The sequence below is a fragment of the Bos mutus genome, chromosome X, assembly GCF_027580195.1.
Source record: "Bos mutus isolate GX-2022 chromosome X, NWIPB_WYAK_1.1, whole genome shotgun sequence".
In the NCBI taxonomy this organism is placed as follows: Eukaryota; Metazoa; Chordata; class Mammalia; order Artiodactyla; family Bovidae; genus Bos; species Bos mutus.
The window spans coordinates 123,679,324-123,694,226 of NC_091646.1; the positions used below are offsets into that span (position 1 = coordinate 123,679,324).

Consider the following 14,903-nt stretch of genomic DNA (forward strand, 5'->3'; position numbering starts at 1 on the left):
CTCTGTTGTCCAGGAGCAGACTTCTATACAGAGGCAGACATACAGAGAGATCCTGACTTTTATCACTACAATGACAGAGATGAAATGGGCCCTGGGCACTACAGGGCCTGTAGAGAACAGACACCTGACGCCACCTGAGAGGGTCAGTGTAGTTGGCTGTTTCCTAATATGGGTAAAGGGCTTCCCTGGTGGCTCGGTGGTAGAGTCTGCCTGCCAGTGCAAGAGATGCAGGTTCGACCCCTGGGTCAGGAAGATCCCCTGGAGAAGGAAATGGCACCTCACTCCAGTGTTCTTGCCTGGGAAATCCCATGGACAGAGGAGCTTGGCAGGCTACAGTCCATGGGGTAGCAAAGAGTCGGACACGACTGAGCAACTAAACAACAATATGGGGGAAAGAATACTGTCTTATGAGTAGCCAAATATTCTATATTATCAGTGTCCAAAGAATTAGAATGTGATAAAATGTAATTATAACAAATACTGTCAAATCCCAGCAGTCTTGCTCTGATGGGCAAGGTGTGTTTACATCTTCTAGAGCTTACAGGTCAAGGAGTGGTCACGAGCAGGGCCCTGGGGCCAAGTGTGTACCAGTGACAGCTCAGCAATGACTTAGCCTCCCTGATCCATGTAGGTGTCTGCACAAGAGGGACACTATCAGTGCCTGCTTCGTGCAATAGTCAAGATAATGCACCTACAAGCTTTTGCAAAGCATCTCTGATGCATGCCCATTGCCCAACAAGCACTGGGCATTACAATTATTATTGTAGATGTGCTGAGTGATGGCAGTTTTAAACAACAGAAGGCAATTTAGGACACCTGCTGCACAAATTTGTACCCCGTCATATTGGGTGGGGGTCATGAGACTTGAGGCCCTGGGTGTGAGTGTGGGCTGGGTTTTGGCAGGTAGTGCAGCCTTTGTTGTGGCCAGTTTGTTGGGCAGGGTATGTTGGGTAGGCTCACTGAGATACCCAGAAAGCTAAACTGTGCTCCTGGTGTCCCTGTGATTCTTATTATACAGTTAGGATCACTTCACCCCACACATGGGAATTTCTTGTTTTTTTTTTCCCCAAAGTAGCTTTATTCCTAAATCAGACAGTTGTCATCACTGGGATCCCTTTGCTTCCTCTAGGAACCCAGAATTTGAAAACCATCTGGGTGTTGTGGGTGACAGGGCTTAGATGGGTGTAATGGTGTGCCAGCCACAGTCTCTTTAAAAAAAAATGTAAGTAAGTAAGCATTAGTTGCTCAGTCCTGCCTGACTCTTTGACCCCATGGACTGCAGCCCACCAGGCTCCTCTGTCCTTGGGATTTTCCAGGCAAGGATACTGGAGTGGGTTGCTATTTCCTTCTCCAGGGGATCTTCCCAACCCAGGGATTGAACCTGGGTCTCCTGCACTGCAGACAGATTCTTTACCAACTGAGCTACAAGGGAAGCCCAAAAAATGTAATAAAGAAATAAATAAATGAGGCCCTAATGTGTAGGACTCACCAATTTCTGTGATATAAATATTCCCACCGTAGCCTATTTCAAGTTACTGACAATTTACAAGCTGGCTTGCAAAATTCCTGAATGCCTAACTATCTGTGCCCCTGAGCCAATGTGAGCTGGCTCCATCACCCACTGGATATCTGTGAGCATCTGTCCTTCCCACGCCCTGGGAGGCTCTGGCGTGTCTGTGCCTGTGGTCCACTCCAGGACTCAGGTCAGCAGATCTTGCACCACTATTCTAGATTTTTTTTTTCTTGCTCATGTTGTTTTGAAACAAGTTGTACTGAGAAATATCAAACGCAGAGTGATCCGTCTTGAGACGGACCCACTGAATGTAGGCATCCAATTTCATATTACTATGAAGTAAAAGTTTAGTTCAGAACCATTCTGAAAATCTTATTTGGTCTACAAATGAGCTAGATTAGCAAAAACTCACTTTTTTCCAGCCTTTTGCTCATCCTCCCAAGGGAGAAAGAGAAATTGAAAATGCCAAGTGTGTTTCTATATTATTGATTTTTCTGCCCCCAGAACACCGGAGCCGGAGCGATCGTCGGGAGCAGAGAGCTGCTGCACCCATCTCAGTAGCAGCTCCTCCACTGCCCGCCTACCCCCCGGCTCACAGCCAGAGGAGGCGAGAAGCCAAGGACCGGCACTTCTTAACGGTGAGCTTGGTGGCCAAGTGGCCACCCTGTGCCTGCTTAGTGGGAAGTCTGAGCGGGTCTTGGGAGTCAGTGTCCCTTCTCCTACCAAAGGAGACTGGGCTGCCTGAAAGAGCTAGTTATGGGCATTTGACAACTGAATTTTTCCCCTTTTGTTTTTGAAAGGAATGCCTCTTTCTTTGGAATAGAGTGGGGATACAGTTTTTTTTTTCAGTTAATTGGCTGCACAATGCTGTAGAGCAGTAACAGTTAAGGACTCTAAAGTAAGAGAAATTAGGAGTATGGGATTAAGACACATACAGTGCTATATATAAAAAAGATAAACAGGATTTATTGCATAGTTTTGTTGTATACCTGAAACTAACATGATATTCTAAAGTATAATTTAATAAAAATAAAATCAGGGGGGAAAGTCCTTCAAATCCTAATTCTTCTGCAATTCTAAATCTGAAAGATTTAGGGCTGGTTATTTACCTTCTTTGTCCTAAGCTCCCTCATCTGTAATATGGGGATATTAATAATAGCTAGCTTATAGAGTTTGAGGGTTAAATGAGATAAGGCATACAAAGATCTTAGCACAATGCCAGGCATAGAGCAAGACCTCAGTAAATGTTAATTGCTGCAAGCACTACTATTGTTACTAGCCAGGTGATAGCGTGGCTGTCTTGGCAGGGTGAACTGAGAAAGAACTTACGTGATGTGAAAAATTAGTGTTTAAAGATGAATCATGTCATAATTTCATGCTTCCCCCATTCTACAAAGAAGGGTGTTCTGAGTAACCAGCTACTAGAGTGATATCACCACCACTGGTGATGTCAGCCTTGCCTGGGTGGGTGTGGCTGTAACTCGGCTCAAGCCCCCAAGTATGGATCAGACATGATGAAGCTGAGACCAGCTCAGAATACCTGAAACACCATTACCCCAGGTGTGTCTTCTGAGGCCTAAGCAGGAACAGGTGAGCACTTTCTGCCATCACTGAGGTGAGGGACTGCTATTTCTGTGACCAAATCAGCCCACGTAGCCTGCCTGAGTGGGTGGACTCCTGCGCCCTTGTCATGCCAGTGTCATGCCTAAGTCTAAAGAAGTTATAATAGTGTAGGGAGAGGTTGAGGTTTTTATTTGAAATTAAGGTTGTATGTATGATTATAAACCCTGTACCCTTCTGGGTTTTATAACATGCAAATTAGAATCAAAATATTTGGGTCACATGATGCCAGACACCCAGATGAGAACAGATTTCATCTGAATGACTCTCATGATATATCCAGATAAAACAATGAGTAATATTTAACAGTAGACAGACATTTTTCCTACCTGTGGCTAGATAGTAGGCTTCACGTCCTTCAGGCTCATCAAATGTCTGCTAAGTGCCACACTGCTGCAATGCGGCTCAGGGACCAGAAAGGAAGGTAAGAGCCTCTGAGGGCTTTCCAGGTCTTTATATAGAACAGTTACACATGCTAGTGATTTGTCATAAAAGCCCCTACTTGACAAAAGTTCCTATTAAGCTCAAATCTGCTTGCTGAAGCATTTGCTTTTAATGAGGCATTTTCTGCATAAAAATGCTAAAAATATTTTTCCCATTCATTATAACATGTTTTGTGGCTCATTAAGTTGGTTTTTTTGGCGGGGGGAGGTGGGAGAGAAGATGTTAAGCATTTACAGAAATGACATAAAAATATTACCCTTTGTCTTCATCTGCATAATTTTTAATAATGTCTAAATTCCAAAGTAAGAGTATAGGAAAAAGCTTAGACTAATGAATAGCAATGAGGGTACTTCATTTTCCCAATAGACATTAATAAGAGGTCATACTTATATAAAGCAGAAAATTTACCCATCTCAATGATACTATTTAGTATATCTAAGTAATATGGGAAAACTTTAACTGTTTCACTTGTTTGATTGAGTTTGGATCACCATGGTCATTGGAAGATTTTCCATTCAAGTTGAATCCCTCAGACCTGGAGCTGACTCACAATAGAACACAGTTCTGTACATTATGCTTACAAAGGCCGTACACTGCTAAAAGAGAAAAGGCTGTTGGTGTAGGGATAGGAAATTTGTAGCCAAATTGCTAGACATACATCATCATAAATGGCAACTCTTCTTTCATTTACAAGACTTTAGTTAAATCATTTTTTCCTTTAAAAAAGCATTCATACTGAGATTCTGGTATACAATCATCCACAGTTCTACAAACTGTTATACTGTACCTTGGTCACTAAAGACATGGACTGTGAAGCCAGCTGCCTGGAATTGAAGACCAGCTCTGCTATTTACGAGCTGTGTGACCCTGAACAAGATAATCATTTCAGTGTCTCAGGGAGAATAAGAGCTAGTACCTCATAAGTCTGAAATAAGGATTGAATGTATTAATACATGTAAACAGTACCTGAAGCATAATAAGCACTTAATATGTATTAGACATCATCATTATTACAATTAGGCAGTCAAGTCCCTGAGGTTATCAGTGACACAGTGATAAGACATGGGTCTAACTAGGTTTAAATCCCAGCTCTGTAAGCCAAAAATTCAAGGGGTATCTCCTAACTAAAGTCCACGTGGAAATTCTCCTTTAGCAAGGATGGCAAAGGAGGTGATCTCAGGTCCAGACGGTTTCCCAGGGGAATTCAACTAAACCTTCAAAGTCCAGATAATACCAATGCTCTATAAGTTGTTTCAGCACATTGAAAATGAAGAACTTCACCATTTCTTTTATGAACTTTTGCTGAAGGTTTGATACTTAAACCTGATACAGATGGGAGGGAAGGTGGGAAGGAGGGAGAGTAAAAGCCAGGAAGGACAGACCAATATCAATTCATGATTATTGATGCAAAACTACTAAATTAGGACTTCCCTAGTGATACAGTGGATAAGAATCTGCCTGACAATGCAGGGGACACAGGTTCGATCCCTAGTCTGGGTAGATTCCACATGCCGTGGAGCAGCCAAGCCTATGTGCCACAATTAATAAGCTCGCGTGCCACAGCTACTGAAGCCTGCGTGCCCTAGGGCCCATGCTCTGCAACAGGAGAAGCCACCCCAGTGATAAGCCTGTGCACCTCAAGAAAGAGTAGCCCCTGCTTGCCACAACTAGAGAAAGCCCACATGCAGCAATGAAGACCCAGTGCAAAGCTAAAATAAATAAAATACATTTAAAAAGTAAATTAACTTTGAGCAAACAGAACACACTATCATATTAAGAAATTAATATACCATGACTAAATGGGATTTATTCCAGGAATGGAAGGTTGGTTCAGTATTAGGAAATCTATTAGTATCATATACTGTGTTAATAGATCTAAGGAGGAAAAATCCATATGATTACTTCCATAGATGATGGAAAGGCCTTTAATAAAATACAAGACCTATTCATTATGAAAACTTGAGAAAATAGGAAGTGAGTGGTACTTCATTAACAGGGTAAAATACCTCTGCCTTAGTCCTAAAGCCAATATCTTACTTAATAGGGAAACATCAGAGGCATTTCTACTAAAATCAGGAACAAAGGAAGGATACTCACTATCTGGTACTAACTGGCATTATATTAGAGGGATTAATCCATGCAGTTAGACAAAATAGATCAATTACAGGTATAAGAATTGGTAAAGAAGAAGTAAACCTAGGTCTAGTTGCAGGTGATGTGGTGCTGCACCAGGAAGATTGGAGAGAATCAATGATAAAACTAATTTAAACAATAAAAGAATTCAGTACAGTAGCAGGACATAAACACAAAAATCAATACCCTTCATTTATACAAATGAGAGACAATTAGATGACCTAGTGCTATAGAAAATTCCATTTACAGCAATAACAAAGATTACTTAGAAATTAATTTTTCACAAATGTGTAAAACCTATATTGGAAAAGCTTGAAAGCATTCCTAAAAGACACAAAATTAGCCTTTCTCAAATGGAAGGACATCCCTTGTTCTTGTACAGAATGATTCAGCACTATAAACAAGTCAGTTCTAAGTTAACTTAGAAATTTAACACAATTCCCCCCAAAATTACTCATAAGCTTTTATAAAAAGGGAGTTAGATCCACTGATACTGAAGTCCTCCTGGAGAAGCAAACATACAAGAACAGCGAGAGAAAATTCTGACCAAGATAGCAGAGTAGAAAAACCCTGAGCTCACCTCCTCTCACAGCACACCAAAACCACAGCCATCCGCAGAACAACCATCTATGAAAAAGACCAAAACCTACCAGAAAAGATCTTTAACAACTAGAGACATAAAAAAAAAAAAGGAACCACAACAAGATGGGTAGGAGTGGATTTGTGATATAATTAAGTCCTCAAAGTGAGTGACCCACAAACTGGAGAATACTTACATTGCAGAGTTTTTCCCACAGGGGAGATCTGAGTCCCACATCAGGCTCCCTAGCCCAGAGGTCCTGCAATGCTCTGGGAAGACAAGCCCCCAGAGCATTTGGCTTTGAAGGCCAGCAGGGTTTAACCACTCTTAAAGGACGCACACACAAAAACCTCATGCACACCAAGATCCAGGGCAAAAGCAGTAATTTCATAGGAGCCAGGGCCAGAAGCATCTGCTGGTCTTGAAGAGCCTCCCTGAAAGGTGGGGGCAGCTGTGGCTCATCCTGGGGACATAGACACTGGCAGCAGCCATATTTAGGAACTTATTCTACCCCATGGAAGTCAGTGCTGGCAGGTGCCATTAGCTCAGTAGCACCAAGCCGTGGCCTTACCCAGTGGCCTGTAGGCACCTGTTTTGGGGCATCTCAGGTCAAACAACTAACTGGATGGGGACACAGCCCCACCCATCAGCACATAGGCTGCCTAAAGACTTCGTGAGCTCATGTGTGCTTAGTCACTCAGTCATGGCTGACTCTGTGACCCTATGGACTGTAACCCGCCTGGCTCCTCTGTCCATGGGGATTCTCCAGGCAAGAATGCTGGAGTGGGTTGCCATTCCCTTCTCCAGGGGATCTTCACGACCTAGGGATTGAACCCAGGTCTCCTACATTGCAAGCGGATTCTTTACTGTCTGAGCTCACATGATCATGAGTTCATAGCCCCCTCTAGACACACCTCTAGGCATGGCCTTGCCCACCGAGGGCCAAGACCCAGCTCCACCCACCAGTGGGCAGACACCAGATGCCAGAAAACTACAGTCCCACAGCTTGTAGACCCAGCCAGCCAAAAGTACATCAGACCCAATCCTTGGACATGCCCTGCCCACTAGCAGGACAATACAAGTTTTGGGACACCCCAAACTTCATACTCAACTGTGTTAGGAACTATGCCTCCACCACAACTATGCCTCCATCAGTGATCTGATACAAGCTCTGGATCCCTGGGCCCTGCAGCCAGGCTCCAGGACCAGGCTCCACCTGCCAGTAGTCTAGCACTAATCCCAAGAACTGCCTTCACCCACCACTAGAGAGGACAATAGCCCCTGAGTCTTCTGTACCCTGACTCCACCCACCAGTGAGCTGGTACTAGCCCCAGGGCCCCCTGGAGTTCTGTAGTCAGACATTCATAAACAAGTCCCAGCAGCCAGTAGCATCCATACAAGGCAGGGCCTGACAACCAGCTGGACTAGGGGCCTACCAGACCACCCACATCATCAGCCCACCACAAAAGAAGGACCCACACAGCCATCTTAGAGGGAATCCCTAGAGCATATAGCTTGGGTGACAAGAGGGGAATGTGCTTCAGGGACGCATGGGACTTGTCCTACAGAGGGCCATTCCTCCAAGGTTGAGAAACATAACTAACCTGCTACATATGTAAAAATACCAACAGCAACTTAGATGAGGTAGCAGAGGAACATGTTCCAGATGAAGGAATAAGATAAAACCCCAGAAGAACTAAGTGAAGAGGAGACAGACATTCTACCTTAGAAGGAGGTCAGAGTAATGATCGTAAAGATGATGAAAGAACTTGGGAGAAGAATGGATGCACAAAACAAGTTAGAAGTTTTTAACAAAGAGTTAGAAAATATAAAGACTGATGAAACAGAGATGAAGAACAGTAACTGAAATGAAAAAAATATACTTTAGGAGGAATCCATAGTAGACTAAATGATATCAAGGACTGGATCAATGAGCTGGAAGACAGTGGTAGAAATCATTACCAGTGAACAGAAAAAAAAAAAAAATGAAAAGAGGACAGTTTAAGAGACCTCTGGGACAACATCAAGCATACTAAAAATCCCATTATACAGGTCCTAGAAGGAGAAGAAAGAGAGAAACAGGCTGAGAACATATCCAAAAATCTAAGGCTGAAAACTTGCCTAACCTGGGAAAGAAAACAGTCACCTAAGTCTAGGAAGCACAGAGTCCCATAGAGAAGAACCCAAAAAGGAACACACCAAGACACACTATAATTAAAATGACAAAAATTAAGGATAAAGAGAGAATATGAGAAACATCAAAGGAAAAGCAACAAGTAACATTCAAGGGAACTCCCATAAGGCTATCAGCTGATTTTTCATTATAAAATCTGCAGGCCAGAACAGAATGGCACAGTATATTTAAAGTGATGAAACAGAAAAGCCTACAACCAAGACAACTCTACCCAGCAAGGCTCTCCTTCAGATTTCACAGAGAAATCAAATGCTTTACAGGCAAGCAAAAAGAGTTCAGCACCACCAAACCAGATTTACAACAAATGTTAAAGGAACTTCTCTAGGCAAAAAGAGAAAAGGCCCCAAGTAGAAACAAGAAAATTACAAAACAAGAAAGCTCACCAGTAAAGGCAAATATACAGTAAGGGTAGAAAATCATCCCCAAAAAACTAGTAGGGAGGTTAAAGACAAAAGTATTGTAAAATCATCTATATCCACAATAAACTGTTAAGGAATACACAAAATAACTACATAAAAATATGATATTAAAAATAGTAGTTGTGGGAATTCCCTGGCAATCCAGTGGTTAGAACTCTATGCTTCCTATGCATGGGGCACAGGTTCAATCTCTGGTTGCAGAATTTAGATTCCATAAGCCTTGCAACAAAAGTAAAGCAATCATGAGGGGAGGAGAATACAAATGCAGGATTTTTGAAATGTATTCAGGGTGCCCAGTCTTGCCACTATTTTTCAACATAGTTTTGGAAGTCTTGGTCATGGCAATCAGAGAAGAAAAAGAAAAGGAATCCAGACTGGAAAAGAAGTAAAGCTGTCACTGTTTGCAGATGACATGATACTGAAAATCCTAAAAATGCCACCAGAAAACTACTAAAACTAATCAATGAATTTAGTAAACTCACAGGATACAGAATTAAAACACCAAAATCTCTTCTATTCCTATATACTAACAATGAAAAATCAGAAAGAGAAATTAAGGAAACAATCTCATTCACCATTGCAACAAAAAGAATAAAATACCTAGGAATAAACCTACCTAAGGACACAAAAGCCCTGTATCCAGAAGAACTATAAGACACTGATGAAAGAAATCAAAGATGATACAAACAGATGGAGAGATATACCATGTTCTAGGATTGAAAGAATCCATATTGTGAAATGACTATACTACCCAAAGCAACCTACAAAGTCAATGCAATCCCTTTCAAATCACCAATGGCATTTTTCACAGAACTATAACAAAATATTTTTACAATCTGTTTGGAAACACAAAAGATCCCAAAGAGCCAAAGGAATCTTGAGAAAGGAAAATGGAGCTGGAGGAATCAAGCTCCCTGACTTTAGATGGTACCACAAAGCTAGAGTCATCAAGACAGTATGGTGCTGGCAAAAAAACAGAAATATACATCAATGAAACAGGACAGAAAGCTCAGAGATAAACTCATGCTCCTATGGTCACCTTATCTTTGACAAAGGAGGCAAGAATACACAGTGGAGAAAAGAAAGCCTCTTCTATAAGTAGTGCTGGGAAAACTAGACAGCTACATGTAAAAGAATGAAATTAGAACACTTCCTAACATAATACACAAAAATAAACTCAAAATGGATTAAAGAACAAAATGTAAGGCCAGACATTATAAAACTCTAAGAGGAAAACATAGGCAAAACACTCTTTGACATAAATTGCAGCAAGATCCTTTTTGACCCACCTCCTAGAGTAATGAAAATAAAAACAAAAATAAAAATAAATAAATGGAACCTAATTAAACTTAAGAGCTTTTGCACAGCAAAGGAAACTCTACATAAGATGAAAAAACAACCCTCAGAATGGCAGAAAATATTTGCAAACAAAGCAACTGACAAAATATTATCCAAAATATTATCTCCAAAATATATAAGCAGCTCATGCAGCTCAATATCAAAACAACAAACAACCCAATCAAAAAACAGGTGAAAGACTTAAATAGTCATTTCTCCAAAGAAGACCTACAGATGGCTAATAAACACATGAAAAGATGCTCAACATGGCTTTTTATTAGAGCAATGCAAATCAAAGCTACAATGAGGTATCACCTCACACTGGTCAGAATGGCCGTCATCAAAAATTGTACAAACAATTGCTGGAGAGCATGTGGAGAAAAGGGAACCCGCTTGCATTGTTGGTAGGAATATAAATTGATACAACCACTCTGGAGAGCAGTATGGAGGCGCCTTAAAAAACTAAAAACAAAACTACCATATGACCCAGAATTCCCACTACTGGGCATATACCCTGAGAAAACCATAATTCGAAAAGACACATGTTCCCCAATGTTCACTGCAACACTATTTGCAATAGCCAGGACATAGAAGCAACCTAAGTGTTCACTGACAGATAAATGGATGGGGATATGGTCCATATATACAATGGAATATTACCCCTAAAAAGGAACAAACCTGGGCCATTTGTAGAGATGTGGATGAACCCAGAGTCTGTGATACCGAGTGAGTAAGTCAAAAAGAGTAAAACAAAAATTGTATGTTAACGCATATATATGGACTCTAGAAAAATGGTACTGATGAACTATCTGCAGGACAGGAATACAGACAGAGAGAATGGATTTGTGGACATAAGATGAATTGAGAGGGCAGCATATACACCACCATGTGTAAAATAGATGAGTAGTGGGAAGCTGCTGTGTACCACAGGGAGCTCAGTTTGATGCTCTGTGATGACCTAGAGGGTGGAAGGGAGGCTCAAGAGGGAGGAGATATATGTATACATATAGCTCATTCACACTGTTGTACAGCAGAAACTAACACAACACTGTAAAGCAGTTATACTCCAATTGAAATAAATAAATAAAATAGACACCACAGAAATAAAAAGGATAAGAGACTACTAGGGCTTCCCTTGTAGCTCAGTCAGTAAAGAATCTGCCTACAATACAGGAGACCCAGGTTTGATTCCTGGGTTGGGAAGATCCCCTGGAGAAGGAAATGGCAACCCACTCCAGTATTCTTGCCTGGAAAATCCCATGGACAGAGGAGCCTGGTGGGCTACAGTCCATAGGGTTGCAGGAGTCGGACACAACTTAACGACTAAACCACCAAAAGACTACTACAGACAACTATATGGCAATAAAATGGACAAACTAGAAGACACATGGACAAACCCTTAGAAAGGTACACTCTCCAAGACTGAACCAGGAAGGAATAGAAAATATGAACAGACCAATTTCCAATAATGAAATTGAACCAGTAATTTTATTTTATTTATTTATTTTTTTTAATTTTATTTTATTTTTAAACTTTACATAATTGTATTAGTTTTGCAAAAACTCACCCCCACCCCATAAAAAAGTCCAGGGCTAGATGACTTCACAGGTGAATTCACCAAACATTTAGAGAAAAGTTAAGACCTATCCTTCTCAAAATATTCCAAAAAATTGCAGAAGAAGGAACACTTCTCAACTCATTCTATGAGGCCAGTGTCACCATGATACCAAAACCAGACAGAGTTATCACAAAAAAGAAAATTACAGACCAACATCACTGACGAACATAGATGCAAAAATCCTCAACAAAATGTTAACAACACAAATCCAACAATACATTAAAAGGCTCATACACCCTGATCAAGTGAGATTTATCCCAGGGATGGAAGGATTTTTCAGTATCCACAAATCAATCAATGTGACACACTACATTAACAAATATAAGCATAAAAACCATATGAGTACCCCAACAGATGCAGAAAAATCTTCTGATAAAGCTCAACATCCATTTATGATTTAAAAAAAAATCCAGAAAGTGGGCATATTGGTAACATAACTCCACTAAATAAAGGTCATACATGATAAACCCACAACTAACATCATGCCCAATGGTGAAAAGCTGAAAGCATTTCCTCTAAGTTAAGGAACAAGGCAAGGATGGCCACTCTTGCCACTTTTATTCAACATACTTTTGAAGTCCTACCCACAGCAATCAGATGAGAAAAAGGAACAAAAGGAATCCAAATTGGAAAGGAAGAAGTAAAACGCACTTTTTGCAGATGACGTGATACTATACATAGTAAATCCTAAAGATGCCACTGGAAAGGTACTAGAGCTCAATGAATTTGGTATAAAATTAAAATACAGAAATATGTTGCACTTGTATACACTAATATAAACTATCAGAAAGAGAAATTAAGGAAACAATCCCACTTACCATTGCATCAAAAAAAAAAAAAAAAAAAAAAACTAGTAATAAACCCATCTAAGGAAGTAAAAGACCTGTACTTGTAAAACTGTAAGACATTAATAAAATTAACTGAAGACAGCACAAACAGATAGAAAGTATACCATGTTCTTAGACTGGAAGAATATCGTTAAAATGATCATACTACCCAAGGAAATCTACAGATTCAGTGCAAGGAAGGGAAAGAGTGAAAGCCACTCACTAGTGTCCAGCTCTTTGTGACCCCATGGACTATACAGTCCATGGAATTCTCCAGGCCAGAATACTGGAGTGGGTAGCCTTTCCTTTCTCCAGGGGATCTTCCCAACCCAGGGATAGAACCCAGGCCTCCCACACTGCAGGCAGATTCTTTACCAGCTAAGCCACAAGGGAAGCCCAATAATACTGGAGTGGGTAGCCTATCCCTTCTCCAGCAGATGTTCCTGACCCAGGAATCAAACTGGGGTCTCCTGCATGGCAGGTAGATTCTTTACCAACTGAGCTATCAAAATACCAGTGGCATTTTTTTCAAAAAATGAGAACAAATAATTTTTAAATTTGTATGGAAACACAGAAGACCCTGAATAGTTGAAATAGTCTTGAGAAAGAAAAACAGAGCTGGAGGAATCATGCTCCCAGTCTTCAGCCTATACTACAAGGCTATAGTCATCAAAAAAAAAAAATATGGTACTGGCACCAAGTACTGGCACATAGATCAACAAAACAGAATAGAGAGCCCAGAAATAAACTCACACACTTAAAATCAGTGAATCTACAACAAAGGAGGCAAGAATATACAATGGAGAAAAGGTAGTCTCTTTATAAGTGGTGCTGAGAAACCTAGACAGCTACATGTAAAAGAATTCTCTAACACCATATACAAAATAGACTCAAAATGGATTCAAGACCTAAATGTAAGGCCATATACTATAAAACTCCTAGAGGAAAACATAGACAGAACATTCTTTTTGACATAAATCATAGCAATATATTTTTTGATCCACCTCCTGAAGCAAAGGAAACATAAGCAAAAGTAAACAAATGGGACCTAATTAAACTTAAAAGCTTTTACACAGCAAAGGAAACCATCAACAAAATGAAAAGATAACCTACTGAATGAGAGAAGATATTTGCAAATGATATGACCAATGAAGGGATCATATCTAAGAAATGTAAATGGCTCATACAGTATGGCAGAAACCAACACAGTATTGTAAAGCAATTATCCTCCAGTTAAAAATAAACAGCTCATACAATTCAACATCAAAAAACCAAACAACCAGATTAACAAATGGGCAGAAGACTTGAATAGACATTTTTCCAAAAGGAAATGCAGATGGCCAACAGGCACATGAAAAGATGCTCAACATCACTAATTATTAGAGAAATGAAAATGAAAACTACAATGAGGATCACCTCACACACATCTGAATGCCATAATCAAAAATATTATTTATTATAAATAATAAATGCAAGGCAGGGTCTGGAGAAAAAGGAACCTTTGAATACTTGGTGGGAATGTAAATTGGTGCAGCCACTGTGGAAAAGGGTATGGTGGTTTCTCTAAAAACTAAAAGTAGAACTACCATGCTGCTGCTGCTACTGCTAAGTCACTTCAGTTGTGTCCGACTCTGTGTGACCGCATAGACGGCAGCCCACCAGGCCCTGCCATCCCTGGGATTCTCCAGGCAAGAACACTGGAGTGGGTTGCCAAGAACACTGGAGTGGGTTGCCATTTCCTTCTCCAATGCATGAAAGTGAAAAGGGAAAGTGAAGTCGCTCAGTCATGTCTGACTCTTAGTGACCCCATGGACTGCAGCCCACCAGGCTCCTCCACCCATGGGATTCTCCAGGCAAGAGTACTGGAGTGGGTTGCCATTGCCTTCTCCAGAACTACCATATGACCCAGCAATTCCACTCCTGGGCATATATCTGGAAAAAACAACCCCAAAACACTAATTCAGAAATGTACACACACCCCAGTGTTCATAGCAGCATTATTTACAATTGCCAAGAGATGGAACCAACCTGTCATCAACAGATGAATAGATAAAGAAGATATGGTGCGTGTGGGTATATAATGGAATAGTACTCAGCCATAAAAATAAAATTTTGCCATTTGCAGCAACATGGATGGATTTGGAAGGAAATGGCAACCCACTCCAGTATTCTTGCCTGGAGAATCCCATGGATGGAGGAGCCTGGTGGGCTACAGTC

At 40.8% G+C, this 14,903-nt stretch overlaps 1 protein-coding gene across 2 annotated transcripts in view; it reads left to right on the top strand.

The window, feature by feature from the left end:
- Positions 1–14,903, top strand: part of NHS (NHS actin remodeling regulator) — a 345,114-nt gene that overhangs the window by 293,382 nt on the left and 36,829 nt on the right. For both annotated transcript variants that reach the window (XM_070365605.1, XM_070365604.1), the window contains exon 3: positions 2,018–2,151. In XM_070365605.1, the coding sequence (XP_070221706.1) occupies positions 2,018–2,151 (134 nt within the window). The remainder of the gene's footprint in view (positions 1–2,017; positions 2,152–14,903) is intronic.